Here is a 17,766-nt window from a genome sequence, read left to right on the forward strand (position 1 = left end):
TACAGGTCCTTTATGTTGTACCATAAATAATCTCATTGTTAGAAAACAATTCTGCGCCTAATTCACAAATAGAGGTCATGCACAAGAAAGGCTTTAAAGAGAACATCAATTTAATTAGAGCACTGGGAACTTGAAAGTAAGACCAGTTAACCAGCTGTCGGCCCCAACAGATTTAAGATTATAGTAAAACACCTGAATTAAGGACATTGTCCAGATGCTTCCTGCAAACTGGTGCTCGGCCCCAACAACTCAGCTCAGGACACAAGTACATGGATGATGGGCTGGCTTCATCTCTCTTTCCACTTAGGGCGGCACAGTGGCGCAACGGTAGTTATGACCTTATAGCGCCAAATCAGTCCTGACTTTGGGTGCTGTCAGTATGTTCACCCTGTGACCGCATGGGTTTTCCCCAAGTACTCCGGTTTCCTCCCATAGACCAAAGGCGTACATGTTTGAGGGTTAATTGGTTTCCGTAAATTTTTCCTAGTGTGTAGGATAGTGTTGGTGTACGGGGATCCCTGGTCGGCGCAGACTCAGTGGGCTGAAGGGCCTGTTTCCGCCCTGTATAACTAAAGTCACTAAGGAACATCAGGAGGAAACAGCAGTTTCCATTCTCAGTATCATTTACAGTGCAGGCAAATCTGCAAATACATGGGGGAAAATGGGGACCGTCTCAGCTATGGTCTATAGATGACTGCGGAACTGCAGATGCTGGTTTGCAAAAAAAAAAAGACTGGAGCAACTCAGCTGGTCAGGCTACATCTTAGGTGACGTTTATAGGTGAAAAGATGACATTTCTGGTTTCAGAAGATCGAGAATTCACCCTTAGCTTACAAGAGTCCGATAGCATCGGGGTGGGAGCTGTTCTTGAACCTGGTGGCACATACTTTCTTCAGAAGGATCTCAACCTGAAACGTCACCTATCCATGATCTCCAGAGATGATGCCTGACCCACCTAGTTACTCCAACGCTGTGTGTCTTTTTTTGTCTATAGATGACTAAGGTTTAATGTCCAATTTGGAATTGTTATCAGTTTATGATATCCACCTGTATTGAGACCTTGTGGAATTTTTTGTCTTGCGAGTCATCCTAGAAAATTACACCAAGCAGAAGTACATCAGATAGTACAAAAAAGTAAACAGGGCAGATTATGGCGTTGCGGCTACACAGATATATAAAATGCAAGGGCCATAATGAGATAAATTGGGAATACTTCCGAGGCTTACAAGAGTGTGATAGCTGCAGGGAGGATGCTGTTCTTGAACCTGGTGATTCATACTTTCTAGCTTTTGTATCCTTTGCCAGATAGGAGAGGGGATGAGAAAGAGTGAGCTTCGGTTTTGTTGTTTTGCAAAAGCAGCATTTAGTTTCAACGGAGATGAAGGGGGGGGGGGGGGTGATGGGAAGAGGCTGACTTGTACGATGGATGCTTTCTTGGGGGAAGATTCCAACCTTCACGTGGTCCGCCCTGTTTCGACAAATGCAATCATCCCGGCGTGCACAATCAAATAGAACAAGTTGTCCTCCAACTTTAGGTTATGCACGCCACACGCAAGAAGAAGAAGAAGATGCTTTCTCAACTCTCTTCAATGTCTTGCTGTCTTGGGCAGAGCAGCTGCCATGCCAAGCTGTGATTCATCCGGATAGGATGTTTTCTATGGTGCATCTGTGAAACCTGGTGCGAGCCATTGCAGAGATGCCAACTACGGGTAGGCGGCGCGGCTCTGGCCAGCAGCGGCCTCTGCAGTCTGTCCGCGTTTTTATTATTTTCTGTCTGTGTTTTTAATGTAGTTTTTGTTTTTTTTTGTTTTGTTGGGGGGGGGGTGGGGGGGGGGGGGGGGGGGGGAAACTTTTGAATCTCTCCCTGCACTGGAGACCCGACCTTTTTTCTCGTCGGGCTCCGTTGTCGTTGAGGTCGCAACGAGGAGCGGCCTCCAACAGGAAGAAGCCGGGGACTCTGGTGCTACTCACCGTTGCCGTCGCGGAGCTGGCCGAGACCGGAGCGGTTGGAGCGGTGGAGGAACGCTGCTGCTGCTGCTGCTGCTGCCGATGCCGCTGCTGAGTCGGGGGCTGCTGCTGCGGGTCTGCGGACAGCGGCGCCGGGAGCCCGCGGATCCCTGGAGAGAGACCGCTTTTCGGGGCTCCTGCAACGGAGAATTCTCCCCCGCCCGAGTTGCGGGGTTGAGGAGCTCCTGGAGCGGGGCCTCACTACACCGCCCCGCGCGGCTGGAATGGCCGCGGGTACTTGCGAGCGCACACCGGGGGCTCCAACACCAAGACCCGGTGTGCGACCTCGCACCACCCGGCGTGGCTTCAATGGCCGCGGGACAATCGCCATCGCCAGCCGGGGACTTTGACTTTGACTCTGACATCGGGGGGGGGAGAGTGCAGTGGAGAGATAAGTTTTTTTTTGGCCTTCCATCACAGCTATGTGATGGATGTTTATGTAAAATTGTAATTATGTTGTGTCTGGGTCTATTTGTGTGTAATGTATGGCTGCAGAAACGGCATTTCGTTTGGACCTCTAGGGGTCCAAATGACAATTAAATTGACTCTTGACTCTTTTACCCTTGGCCTTGTGAGAAAGACAGCGTGCTTTCTTGGCGTAGCATCAATGTTACTGAACCAGGACAAATTGTTGGTCATGAACATGAAGCTCGTGACCAACTCCGCTCAACACCATTGGTGCAAACTGGGGCGTGCACTCCACCCGTTTCACAAAGTCAATGACCAACTCTTTCGACTCGCTGACATTGAGTGGGAGTCTTGTTGTCTTGACATCACATGGCTTAGCACTCTGTCCCTTTCCTGTACTCGTTTGAGATCTGGCCAAAGACAGCGGTGCCATCTGCCATCTTGCAAGTGCACATTTGTGAGTGCATAGTGTGTCTAGTAAGGGTCTGAGGACACAGCTGATGTTGAGAATTATTGTGGAGGATGTTTCCTTGCCCATCTTTAGTGATTGTGATTCATGGGTCAGGATAATCAATGATAATTATACAATGCAGACTTCAGCAATAAGTTTTTCGCAATGCAAGCATTAAACCACAAATGAACCATAAACTGTGCAGTGACCAGGTGAAACTATTATTCTCTACTTAATGCTTTTCCAGAATGGAACCCAAACTCAGATCTATTCACCTCAGTATTTGCATTTCTGCTATTTCCTCAAACATAGTTATTTGGATGTTGAATGCACAAGTGAAAAGCCTGAATGTTAAATGCACAAGTAAAATCAATCTATGTTTAATACCTTGTGTTGATTTGATAAGCATTGAAAACAAGATTATCAAGGAAAACTGTCTACAATTCTCTCAATTCCCTCAGTAAGGAAGAATTTCATCGTTCTATCTGAGACATATGACAATAAAACACACTTGACTCGTGTATGGTTGCACAATCGGTAGTTGCCAACCAGCAGGCACGGAAATCGCTATCAAAACATGCAGGGAACACAATTTCTTGGCAGCCACGTGCGCATGGACACATGTGCACGCACGCGAGGCTTCGGCCGTCGGCTTGAATCGGCCCATTTGCGGGGTCTTTCATCAGCCGGCGGGGGCTTCAACATCGGCCTTGATCGCCTTGATGCAGCAGTTTGATATTAAACTAGATTTTGAAAGACCTCGCAAATGGGCCGATTCAGCCCTTAGAAAGCGGCTGATAAAGTCCTGGATAACAAAACATGTGGGGGGTGGGTGGGAAGAGATCGTCCCCCCTCCTCTCAAAGGGGGGGGGGGGGGGGGGGAGAGAGAGAGAAATGTGTGTGTGCCCCCAGGATTTCCGCCCGTGCAAACCAGTAGGGGAAAACCTTTCAAAGGATTAGGAACTCCATGAGTGGACCAGTGTTTCAAGCATAAAGTCATTTGCCTTAGTAACAGAAAGCAGAGCATTTCCCTTGTCCTTCACCTGAGAGATTATCATGGCATCCAGAATCTTGTTCCTACCAGTACACAACCATACACAGGGTGGTGAATCTCTGGAATTCTCTGCCACAGAAGGTAGTTGAGGCCAGTTCATTGGCTATATTTAAGGGGGAGTTAGATGTGGCCCGTGTGGCTAAAGGGATCAGGGGGTATGGAAAGAAGGCAGATACAGGATACGGAGTTGGATGATCAGCCATGATCATATTGAATGGGCCGAATGGCCTACTCCTGCACCTATTTTCTATGTTTCTATACTAATTACTACTATGAAGACCCAATCTTCCAAGGTGCACCTTATGCTTTTTAATCTGATTACTAATTTTACTTAAAGACCAAATGCGTTTCAATCATCATAAGATCATGTGATCTGCAGTCCCTTGTATCCGTGTTCATAAGATCATAAGTGATAGGAGCAGAATTAGGCCATTCGGCCCATCCAGTCTACTCCGACTTCCAACCATGGCTGATCTATCTCTCCATCCTAAGCCCATTTTCCTTCCTTCTCCCCATAACCCCCGACATTTCTTCAACCATGCCATCTCCTCAGAAACTCACAAACAAAGAAAAAGCTGAAGAAAGAGTTAAGCAAACCTCATAATCAGCTGCAGGATTTCTACTGCATGTACTCACATCCAGATTTTTGAATTAAAACAAAAAGAGTAAACAGAGTGATAGAATTATTGGCTGAATGTGCCAGATCAAATTACAGATCCAGACAGGATGTGAGATACACCCACAGCCTGTTCTTCAACAGTATCGTGTCATAGAGAAATGCAGGATGTGCGTGTAGTAATGTCCTCAGAGGGATTGTGACTAAATAACTCGGGGGGGGGGGGGGGGGGGGGGGGGGGGGGGGGGGGACATTTTTAAGGAGTAACAATTATCCAGGCCCTATTTCAAGAGGTCAAACCAATAGGAACAAATTTGTAATTTGGCACTTTTTACAAAGTTCTGAACGGGTGATATCGTACCTTACAAGCCAAGTTATTGCTGTAAAATGGAGGCACTAGGAACTACAGACACTGATTTACAAAACAAAATGCTGGAGTAACTCAGGAGGTCAGGCAGCATCTGCGGAAGACATGGATAGGCAATGCTTCGGGTCGGGACCATTGCTCAGACTGGCCCACTGAGTTGAGTTTAGTTTATTGTCACGTGTATCGAAGTACAGATAAAAGCTTTGCGCTGCTCGCTAACCAGCCAGCAGAGAGACTATACATGATTGCAATAGCTAGATACATCATAAAAGGAACAACGTATAGTGCAAGATTACTCCACCAATTTGTGCTGTTGGTTACAATGTGGGAAATGTACCAATTAACTTACAAACGCAAAGTGCCAAAAAACAAGAAAGTAGGTGTCAGACTGAATAGACAACGGTGCAGGAGTAGGCTATTTGGCCCTTCGAGCCAGCACCGCCATTCAATGTGATCATGGTTATCATTCCCAATCTGTACCCCGTTCCTGCCTTCTCCCCATATCCACCAAAGATCATGGAGCTCCGCTCAAGGAACTTTGATATCCACTGACTCCGCTGCCTTTAAGAGCTTTATCTAGCTCTCGCTTGAAAGTATTCAGAGAACCGGCCTCCACCACACTCTGAGGCAGAGAATTCCACACTCACACAACTCTCTGTGAGGAAAAAGTGTTTCCTCGTCTCAGTTAAATGGCTTACCCCTTATTCTGGACTCCCCTAACATCGGGAACACGTTTCCTGCCTCTAGCGTGTCCAAACCCTTAATAATCTTATATGTTTCAATAAGATCCTTTCTCATCCTTCTAAACTATATATTTATACAATGATATATGGACACACTGATCTGTTCTGTATTCATACCTACTATGATCTGTTGTGCTAAAGCAAAGCAAGAATTTCATTGTCCTATCAGGGATCTCGATCTCCAGAGTATACAAGCCCAGCTGCACCATTCTCTTAGCATATGATAGTCGCGCCATCCCGGGAATTAACCTTGTAAACCTACGCTGCACTCCCTCAATAGCAAGAATGTCCTTCCTCGAATTAGGGGACCAAAACTGCACACAATACTCCAGGTGTGAAAATCCGTCCAACAACGTGGGCTTGGTGATGTGGTGCAAAGGTAGGATTAGGATTGACACATGTAGGAAATTAGTGGGCGGCACGTTGGCACAGTGGTAGAGTTGCTGCCTCACAGTGCCAGAGACACGGGTTCAATCCTGACTACGGGTGCTGTCTGTACACAGTTTGTACGTTCTCCCTGTGACCTCGCGAGTTTTCTCCGGTTGCTCCTACACTCCAAGCAGTTTGGTTTGTAGGTTAATTGGCTTTGGCGAAAACTGAATTGTCGTTAATGTGCCGGTTAGTGCTAATGTACGGGGGATCGCTGTCGGCCCGGACTCGGTGGGCCACATGGCCTGCTACTGAGCTGTATCTCTAAACTAAAACTAAACTACGTGTTCCTGAACCAGGTGGCGTGGGACGGCAGGCTTCTGTACCTCCTGCCCGATGATAGCAGCAAGAAGATAAGGCCCAGATAGTGGGGATCCTGAACAATAGATACCGCCTTCTTCCAGCAGCAGCTCATGTTTTCAACATTGCCTGCGATGCTTTCAAAAATGGGGCGGGCTATACCCATGACAGACTAGGCCGATTCCACCACTCCCTGCAACCACTTGCATTCCAGTATGTTAGAATTTCCACACCAGGCCCTGACGCAACCAGTCAAGAGGCATTCTACAGTACATTTAAGGTAAACTGTTTTCGGGACATTAGTTGAGTTTTAGAAATACAGCGTGGAAACGGGCCCTTTGACCCACGCCGACCAGCGATCCCCACACACTAACACTGTACTGCACACTAGGGACAATTTTACATTTCTTACCGAAACCAATTACCTTACAAACCTGTACGTCTTTGGAATGTGGGAGGAAACCAGGGCACCCAGAAAAAATCAACACGGGTCACAGGGAGAAAGTACAAACTCCGTACAGTCAGGATTGAACCAGGGTCTTTGGCGCTATAAAGCAGCAACTCTATTGCTGTGAAACAGTGCTGCCCTGCTGAATCTCTTTAAATGTCTAAGAAATTTGAGACGCTGGTGTGCTTTCTTTGTGATTATATCTATGTGCTGGGACTAATGGAGGGCATCTGAGATATCAACGCCCAGGAGTTTCAACCTGGAAATGACAAATACAGCAATATGCAAACAGTGAGTGTAGAACAGCAGAATGATTCAAAGATTATGGTGCGTCTGAAGCAAAAAAAATCCAAAGACTATAACAACAAGAGTAGGCAAGAACTGTGGACGCTGGTTTAAATCGAAGGTAGACACAAAATGCTGGAGTAATTCAGCGGGACAGGCAGCATCTCTGGAGTGAAGGAATGGGTGACGTTTCAGGGTCGAGACCCTTCTTCAGACATTTCGGGGCCGAGACCCTTCTTCAGTCTGAAGAAGGATCTTGACCCCGAAACGTCACCCATTCCTTCTCTCCAAAGATGCTGCCTGTCCCGTTGATTAACCAAAGGAGGTTGTGTTAAGAGTAAGAATATGTGGCAGCACATCCATGAAGTGGGTGTGTGAAAGGCATTTGTGAATGATAATGGCGTACAAAGAAGTCACGCATCCTGCCTACGCAGGTACTGCAGATACTGGTTTAAACTGATAGGCACAAAAAGCTGGAGTAACTCAGCTGGTCAGGCGGCATCTCTTGAGAAAAGGAACAGGTGACGTTTCGGGTTGAGACCTTTCTTCTGAGGAAAGGTCTCGACCCGAAACGTCACCAGTTCCTATTCTCCAGTGATGCTGCCTGCCCCGCTGAGTTACTCCAGCTTTGAGCCATCCAAACTGCGTAGGTAACTCTGATAATGCAGTAATCACACCATTGAATGTTCTGTTTCAGTAATAAATTGTCAATTGTGTCAGCCATTACTTAAATTATCCCCTTTCAAATCTCCATCAAATATAATTCCAAGCATGACATTCAATAACAGGCAGTAAATATAGTGCAACACCTCAGCGCAATGTGCGGGAGTATTATACTGTCAAACGGTACCAACTTACTAATAAGATTTTTAAACCGAGGACCTCCCTGCCCCCTCGTGTACAATGTCTGGGAAGAACAAGGTAATAGATCCATAGAGTCCTTGTCCATATCTACATGTCATTATCACACTGCTGTTTATGGACTTTTCTGCATGGAAACTGGCTACTGTATTTCTGTCTTTCTGTAATCAGCAGTCTTTACACTTCACTTGCACTGAAGAAGTAACTATTGCCTTGATAAGGACATTAAATATGCTTTTTTTTGTAAGTTACATTTGAATTTTATTTCAGCAACCATTTAGGCACTTTCAAGTTGTGAATCATTTTGTGAATCATCCTACCACAACCAGAGAGCAGTGCTGAACTACTATCTACCACTTTGGTAACCCTCAGACTATCCTTGATCGGACTTTGCTGGCTTTACCTTGCGCTAACGTCAGTCCCTTATCATGTCTCTATACACTGTAAATGGCTCGATTGTAATCATGTATTGTCTTTCTGCTAACTGGTTAGCACGCAACAAAGGTTTTTCACCGCACCTCGGCACACGTGACAATAAACTAACCTAAACTGAACTGAAACTGTACTGAATACTGAAGTTGCAGTTGCGCAAGATGTCGGCGAGGCCACACTTGGAGTATTGGAGTCTGAAGAGCCTGCTTTCGTGCTGTATGACTCTACTCTGAATGCGCAATCTCATTAAATGAATACCAGGAGGCTATGGCAGTACAGGTGCATAACCATTTATCCGAAGTTCCAAGTAACGAAAAGCTCCGAATAGCGGACATTTTTTCGGTCCTTGAAGAAAGGTCCTTGAAGACGTTCACCGAGGGCGGCCCGCAGAGGTGACAGCGGAACCTCTGGTCAGTCCTCGAAGAAAGAGGAACTAAATCCCCATTCATAAAAGAGAAGGTGAGGGTATATTGCGCGGGAGGGTTAATATTTGACAATCTGCTGCTGCCTGCCCGCTGAGTTAAAAAGTTCCCACGGTGCACAGTGTATCGTGAGTCTTGCATGGGAACTTTTTAAAGTCAGCGGGCAGGCAGCAGCAGATTGTCGCTCCCTTCAGTTTCACCCCACCTACACCCCTCTGCTTCCCGGCCATGTGTGTGACCCCTTCCCTCCCCTCTCCAGCTCCCCGCCCATTGCACCAGCGCGGGGGCTTTGCACTGTCTTCACGTCGGCGATGCCAGCAGCTCAGTGCCAGTCACTGGAGACGTCAGGACCAACGGGACACCGACCCCCAGGCCTACTGCAAGCACGGAGATCCCAGAGACCCACAGCCAGCAGCAGCCCAGTCCCGTTCCAACTCCAGAGGGACACGCTCCCCGTAGGGACAGAAGCTGATGGTGTGCAAGGTACGTCTTGGTCTTGGGGTTGCGGATGAGGCGGCGCAGCTCGGGCTGTGACGTCTCCGGCCACCCCCCGTACAGGAGCTGAGACTGGGAACTGTGGGGTTGTTAGCAGTTGCAGAGGGAGGGGGCAAGGGCGGTACAGTTCCCAGTCTCAGCTCCAGTCCAGGGGGGTGGCCGGAGACGTCAGGACCAACGGGACACCGACTGCAAGCACGGAGATCCCAGAGACTCACAGCCAGCAGCAACTCTAGCCCAGCCCCGCTCCAACTCCAGAGGAACCCGGGTTGCGGATGAGGGGGCGCAGCTCGGGCTGTGGGCGAACTGCCATTTGTCGCTGTAGCGGCGCATCGGGGAGTGGGTTCCTGTTGGTCCTGACGTCTCCGGCCACCCCCCTGGACAGGAGCTGAGAGACGTCAGGACCACCAGAAGCCGCTCCCCGATGGGCCGATACGGCGACGTGGCAGTTCGCCCACAGCCCGAGCTGCGCCCCCTCATCGGGACACCGACTCGCAGAGAATGATCCGAGCCTAACCCTCCCTATTCTCTCCTATTCTGCAAGAAAAAACTACATTGAAGACTCAAACTCGTGATCGAATAACTGCCGGGATCTAGGCACAAACTCGCGATCTTGCGGATATGAGCCGAGCACTCTACCACTGAGCCAGCCATTAAAATCTACGCTAAAAATCTTCCATTCCGAAAGACGACAAATTCTGAATTACGAAAAGTGTCTGGTCCCAAGGCTTTCGGATAAAAGGTTGTGCACCTGTACCAGAATACTAACATGGGCTACAAACCATATTCAGGGCCTGTTTCTATGCCCTATAACTATATCTCTATGGCTCTAAACAGTTGGAGGAAAAAAAAGATTAGATTAAATACTGGAGTTTAGCACAGAAACAGGCCCTTCAGCCCACCGAGCCCGCACCGACCAACGATCCTCGCACATTAACACTACCCTCAACACACTAGTGACAATTTTACATTTATACCAAGCCAATTAAGCTGCAAACCTGTACGTCTTTGGAGTGTGGGAGGAAACTGGAGATCTCGGAGAAACCCCACGCAGGTCACGGGGGGAAGGTACAAACACCGTACAGACTGCACCTGTAGTCAGGATCCAACCGGGGTCTCTGACGCTGCAAAGCAGCAACCCTACCGCTGCGCCACCGTGCTGCATTGCCGCTGGAGAAGCAGGGAATTACTAAACACTCCCAACACCCTATTCCATGCAATCTAATTTTAATGGAATCATTTGTGGCATCTTTTCGAAGGTCTTATCCAAGTCCAAATATCTCACATCTACCGATTCTTCAGGCTAAAGAAGGGACCCGACCCGAAACATCGCCCATCCATGTCCTCCAAAGATGCTGCCTGACCCGCTGAGTTACTCCAGCACTTTGTATTCAACCTGTCGAGGGTGACGGAGGAGGCCCTGCAGCAGCCTGGGGCTCACCTGGATCGGGAGCCGCTCCAGTACATCGAGTGCGCAGACCAAACTTTGGACATTGTCTTTGTGTAAACGGGGACAAAATATGGCAACTTGTGCATGCGTGACCAATACAAAAAGAATTTCACTGTGCAGTGCCCATGACAATGAAGAACCGTTGAACCATTTAACAATGCACGCATAAATGATCAGTTTTGGCATCTAAAGTAAACGCTGCAAAAACAATTAATTATTTCAAAGCTTTCCAAACAACCTTTGCAGTGTACATAGAAACAAGGAACTGCAGATACTGGTTTTTACAACAAAAAAAAACCACATAGTGCTGGAATAATTCAGGAGGTCAGGCAGCACCTCTCGAGAACATGGATAGGGGGCAATTTGTGTTGGGATCCTTCTTCAGACTGATTGTGGGGGGGGGGGGGAACTGGAAGAGAGGAGGGGTAGCTCAAAGCATAGTGAGTGATAGGTGGATACAGGAGAAGTGGGGTGGGGGGGGGGGGTTGATTGGCAGATTCACATCCTGGCCACTTCCTCTTCTCCCCTCTCCCATTAGACAAAAGGTATAGAAGTGCGAAAACAAACATATCCAGATTCAGGGGCAGGGACAGTTTCTTCCCAGCTGTAATCAGGCAACTGAACCATCCTACCACAACCAGCGAGCAGTGCTGAACTACTATCTACCACTTTAGTGAATCTCGGACTATCCTTGATCGGACTTTGTGTTCAAGAAGGAACTGCAGATGCTGGAAGATCGAAGGTACACAAAATTGCTGGAGAAACTCAGCGGGTGCAGCAGCATCTATGGAGCGAAGGAAATAAGCGACGTTTCGGACCGGTCTGAAGAATGGTTTCGGCCCAAAACGTCGCCTATTTTCTTCGCTCCATAGATGCTGCTGCACCCGCTGAGTTTCTCCAGCAATTTTGTGTACCTTGATCGGACTTTGCTGGCTTTACCTTGCACTATAGGGGATTCCCTCATCATGTAGCTACACACTGTAAATGGCTCAATTGTAATAATGTATTGTCATCCCGCTCACTGGTTAGCAGGCGACAAAGGATTTTCACTGTACCTCGGTACACTGGACAATAAACTAAACTAAGTGGCTGTTGGGGGTGAAAATCAATGAGGACCAATGGGAAGGGGCGAGGAGGTGGGCCTTTTGGAAGAGGGGGAGCAGAGAGAAGAGGGCCAATGGGAAGTGGGGAGCGGGCATGAGGGGGCCCAATTGGAATGGGTCTTCAGTTCATAAGTGATAGAAGCAGAATTAGGGCCATTCGGCCCATTGAGCCTCCGCCACCATTCAATCATGGCGGATCTATCTCTCCCTCTCAACCCCATTCTCCTGCCTTCTCCCCATAACCCCTGACACCCCGTACTAATCAAGAATCTGTCAATGAATCTTCACCTTAAAAATACCTAATGACTTGGTCTTGGCTCCCACGAGAATCTGCAGAAAAGGTCTCGACCCGAAACGTCCCCTATACATTTTTCTCCAGAGATACCACCTGTCCCGCAGAGTAACTCCAGCATTTTGTTTCTATCTTTGTCTTTTCTTAGTCTCTACAGCCGTCTGTAGCAATGAATTCCACAGATTGATTCACCACCACCACCTTCTTCTCCTGACTCCTTCCTAAAAGGTGTGTCCTTTTATTCTGAGGCTGTGCCCTCTGGTCCTAGAACGGAAGAGTCCTCATGCCTGCACCCCATGATAGAGGCCCCCCAACACACATACACACAATCACAATCACATACACACACACAATCACATACACACAATCACACACACAATCATATACACACACCCACAATCATACACACACCCACACCCACACAATCACAGACACACCCACTCACAGACACACACCCACCCACACACACAATCACCCCAACACACACACACAATCACACACACAATCACACACACAATCACACACACACAATCACACACACACAATCACACACACAATCACACACACAATCACACACACACAATCACACACACACAATCACACACAGACACCCACAGACACCCACACACAATCACACACACAGACACGCACACAATCACCCACACACACAAACACACACACACACACAATCACACACACACACACACAATCACACACACACCAATCAGACACACACACACACACACACATCACACACACAGACATCACACACAGACACCCACACACACACACACACAATCACACACAGACACCCACAGACACAATCCCACACACACCCAGGAGGGCGGTGGATTTACCTCGGCGGCGGGGATGGCGAACACCTCGGCGATCTTGGCGTAGAGTTCTCGGACGTTGGCGAAGCCCTCGATGCGGCCGGTGGGGCTGCCGTGCGCCAGCTGCGTGTGGAAGACCAGCTTGGGGCGGGCGGGCGCCGGCGGGAGCCCCCCAACCGCTCCTGGTGAAGCCGGGCCGCCTCCGCCGCGGCCGCCCCTCCATCCCGGCCCGCCTTCGTTCTCCACCAAGGTGCTGCTGTCCCGCGACCTGTGCTTCCATTTGCTCTTCAGGCCGAGCGGCATCTTTCACTTCTCACACACACAAACCTTCCTTCATTCAATGGTGGCGGCGGCGACGCCTCCCTCGGCCGTTACCGACGCCTCAGCGACGACGCGCAGGCGCACATGTGCCCTCCCCGCCCCCTTCGCGCTCTCGACGACCTCAAGGGGCGGGGCTGATGACGCACACGCTGGTGGCGGACACGATTCTTCCTTCCCCCCGCCGCTGCACGACCTCAAGGGGCGGGGCTGATGACGCACACGTGCATGCGCACATAAATCCTCCCCCCCCCCGCCGCTGGACGACCTCAAGGGGGGGCGGTGCTTTTGGTACGCATGCGTACATGCATCTCCCTTCTCCCCCCCCCACCGCTGGACGACCTCAAGGGGCGGGGCTGCTGTCGTGCATGCGCACACAAATTTCCCCACTCCCGCCGGACGACCTCAAGGGGCGGAGCATCCCGCTGCGCCGGCGCAGTCTCCCCCCCGGTGTGCAAGGAAGGAAATGCAAATCAAAGGTCTTATAAGGTCTTTGATACAGATGCTGGTTCACACCGAAGATAGACACGTAGAAAATAGGTGCAGGAGTAGGCCATTCGGCCCTTTCACTCGATGTGTTCACAGATTCCAACCACACTGGAAAAATGCCTTACTCAGATCCCACCTAATCCTCCTCCTCTGCGGAAAGGTCTCGACCCAAAACGCCACCCATTCCTTCTCTCCAGAGATGCTGCCTGTCCCGCTGGGTTACTCCAGCATTTTGTGTCTACCTTCGATTTAAACCAGCATCTGCAGTTCCTTCCTACACATGGTGTCAAAGCCGCCACAGCCAGACATAAAAACAGCTTCTATTCCACGAGCTGTAGCTCTGCTCAAGAACCAAAAGTCTGTAGCCTCCTTTTGCTCTGGTATTTAATTTTATTCTTCACATGTTTAAATTACAATGTTTTATTTTTAAGTGTCTACTGTATATCGTGTTGTTATATATATCCTTGTTAGCAAAGCACCAAGGCAAATTCCTTGTATGTATGCATACAATAAAATGTATTCATTTCAATTCAATTCATAGATAAGGGTTACTTGAATGAATTGTGACAAGTCTCCCCAATCACTGGGTGGACCCTCAAGGGGCCACGCAGCCGCAGTTTCACCGACTGTCGGATGCCCTCAAGGGGCGTTGCCTTCTTTGGACGACCTCAAGGGGCGGGACATCATCGCGCCGGCGCGGTAGACGCTCCGGACACTCGGGGGACACGCACCTTTGAAGCAGCGCAGGCGCAGTTCAGCAGCCGTGTATCAGTCTGTATTGACGTCATGGCTCAGGCTCTCTCACCTGAGGCGCCGCAACAGATAACAGGGGCTGAGTGAAACTGGCGTTGAATATGTTACATGCACAAGGGCGTCTCTGTTCCCTATGCTGTTTACACATTGACGGAATACAGAAACTTATCTTTAGCAATCGTTGAATTAGTCAGGACAATAAAGTCAGTTTCGACAACCCAATAAGTTCATATGTGATAAGAGCAGAATTAGGCCATTCGGCCCCTCATTTCATCATTAAATCTATCTCTCCCTCCAAACCCCATTCTCCTGCCGTCTCCCCATAACCTCTGGCACTCGTACTAATCTATGCCTTAAAAATATCCATTGACGGCCTCCACTGCCGTCTGTGGCAATGAATTCCACAGATTCACCACCCTCTGACTATAGAAACTCCTCCTAACTTCCTTCCTGTTGGAACGTCCTTTAATTCTGAGGCTATGACCTCTGGTCCAAGACTCTCCCACTAGTGGAAACGTCCTCTTCACGTCCACCCTGTCCAAGCCTTTCAATGAAGGCTTTAGCACAAGGAACTGCAGATGTTAACAATGAATGTTGTTGAGCATTTAATTTTTAAATACATGTTTAACAACTGAAGTATGTGGGGAAATACAGGAAAATGTTTACACTGATTTCCTTTCTTTTTCTTTTCTAAGCTTCAAGGATACACAATTGTGTTACTTTCTTATCAGTCACAGATTTTATTTTTTTCAGGATGTGGGCATTGTTGGCAAGTTCAGCTATTCGAGTCCCCCTGAACTGTCCTTGAGAACACTATTATATTTTTGAACAGCTGTAATCTATGATGGAAGATGCTTCCACAATGCTGATTAGTAGAATGTTAGACCTGGAGTAACTCGGCAGGTCAGACAGCATCTCAGGAGAAAAGGAATAGGTGGCATTTCGGGTTGAGACCCTCCTTCAGTCCGAGTTACTCCAGCATTTTGTGTCTACGGTTTAAACCAGCATCTGCAGTTCCTTCCTGCAGTGAAAAGCTTTTGTTTGCTTGCTATCCAGTCAAAGAAAAGACTATACAGGAATACAATCAAGCCATCCACAGATGACCTATAATGTAAGGGGGAGAGAGTAAAAAATGGTAGACACAAGGAACTGCAGATGTTGGTTTACAAAAAAAATGACACATCTCTGGAGAACATGGATAGGTGACATCTGAAGAAGGGTCAGTGAACAATAGGTGCAGGAGTAGGCCATTCGGCCCTTCGAGCCGGCACCGCCATTCAATGTGATTATAGCTGACCATCCACAATCAGTACCCCGTTCCTGCCTTCTCCGCATATACCCTGACTCCGTTATCTTTAACAACCCTATCTAGCTCTGTCTAGAAAGTATACAGAGAACCGGCCTCCACCGCCCTCTGGGGCAGAGAATTCCACAGACTCACAACTCTCTGTGTGAAAAAGTGTTTCCTCTTCTCCGTTCTAAATTGCTTACCCCTTATTCCTAAACTGTGGCCCCTGGTTCTGGACTCCCCCAACATCAGGAACATGTTTCCTGCCTCTAGCGTGTCTAAAACCTTAATAATCTTATATGTTTCAATAAGATTCCCTCTCATCCTTCTAAATTCCAGAGTATACAAGCCCAGCCCAGCATATGACAGTCCCGCCATCCCAAAACGGAATGAACCTTATGAACCTACCCCTCAATAGCAAGAATGTCCTTCCTCAAATTTGCTGGCCAAAACTACACAAAATATTCCAGGTCGCACTAGGGCCCTGTACAACTGCAGAAGGACCTCTTTGCTCCTATACGCAACTCCTCTTGTTATGAAGGCCAACATGCCATTCGCTTTCTTCACTGCCTGCTCAACCTAAACCCAAACGTCACCTGTCCATTGAAACTGCAGTGCTGGAGTGAAACTGACGTGGAATCGTTCACAGTGCCATCTCTTGCTCCCCCTGTAGTTTACAGATTGCCACACTTTAACTGATTTTTAACCTCTGACAATCTCTGATGGCATTCTCCGCATGGCCTGCATGGGTTTTCTCTGAGATCTTCGGTTTCCTCCCACACTCTAAAGACGTGCAGGTTTGTCGGTTAATTGGCTTCAGTGAAGATTGTAAAATTGCCCCTAGTGTGTAGGATAGTGCTGGTGTATGGGGAACACTGGTCAGTGCAGACTTGGTGAGCCGAAGAGCCCGTGTCCATGCTGTATCTCTAAACTGAACTATCCGCTGCCAACACACGATCACCGTGATCACATTGAATGGCGGTGCTGGCTCGAAGGGCCGAATGGCCTCCTCTTGAACCAATTGTCTATTGTCTACACATGATCCATATCCCTCCATTCACTGCTCATCTATGTGCTTACCTAAAGCCTCTTAAATGCCATTATTGTATCTGCCTCCACAACCAACTGGAGTGCAGTACATTCCAGACACTTATCCGAATTGGTGTTGCATTTTACAAATTAGAGGGTGAGAACATGCTGAGCAAAGTACCCTTACAATTGTGCCACAGGGAAGCTAGCATCTTCAAAGAACTATTCAATGTCTTCCCGAGACACAAAGCTGGGTGGCAGCGTGTGCTGCGAGGAGGATGCTATGAGATGCAGTACAATGTGGATAAATGTAAGGTTATTCACTTTGGTGGCATTATTATCTGGTTGGTAGACTCAAAATGCTGGAGTAGCTCAGCGGGTCAGGCAGCATCTCTGGAAGGAAGGAATCAGTGGCGGACTGGCCAGGGTGTCAGCTTGCCCGATGTCAAGTGGGCCCCTGATGAAGTGGGCCCCCTTTGTCTACTGGCAACCAATATTTTTAGACCCAGTCCGCCACTGGAAGGAATGGGTGACATTTCGGGTCGAGACCCTTCTTCCTGTCCATTTTGTGTCTATCTTCGGTTTAAACCAGCATCTGATGTTGATTATGCTGCCGGCCTTTCCGAGGCAGCGTGAGGTGCAAATGGAGGTTGGTTTGTGTGATGGTCTGGGCTGCGTCCACAATTCTCTGCAATTTCTTGTGGAACTTTGAAGGAGAGCAGGAAAGTTCTTACTTGTGAACACATAAATATTTATATTCGACCATTTGGGAGCGATGATCTCACCTTTAGCATTACTGTTTATGGAAATTGGTGGTGTTCAAATGATCTGCAGCATATTTATACAGCATATAAATACAGTGTATTTACAGCAACTGTGATTGATCACACAGC

The 17,766-nt window shown here is 48.3% G+C and overlaps 1 protein-coding gene across 1 annotated transcript in view; it reads right to left on the bottom strand.

The window, feature by feature from the left end:
- gipc2 (GIPC PDZ domain containing family, member 2) overlaps positions 1 to 13,380 on the bottom strand; it is a 55,699-nt gene extending 42,319 nt beyond the window's left edge. Inside the window, exon 1 of the mRNA XM_055641307.1 lies at positions 13,021 to 13,380. Coding sequence (XP_055497282.1) covers positions 13,021 to 13,299 — 279 coding nt within the window. The 5' untranslated portion in view covers positions 13,300 to 13,380. The remainder of the gene's footprint in view (positions 1 to 13,020) is intronic.
- Between the last annotated feature and the right edge of the window lie 4,386 nt (positions 13,381 to 17,766).

The sequence above is a fragment of the Leucoraja erinacea genome, chromosome 10, assembly GCF_028641065.1.
Source record: "Leucoraja erinacea ecotype New England chromosome 10, Leri_hhj_1, whole genome shotgun sequence".
NCBI lineage: Eukaryota > Metazoa > Chordata > Chondrichthyes > Rajiformes > Rajidae > Leucoraja > Leucoraja erinaceus.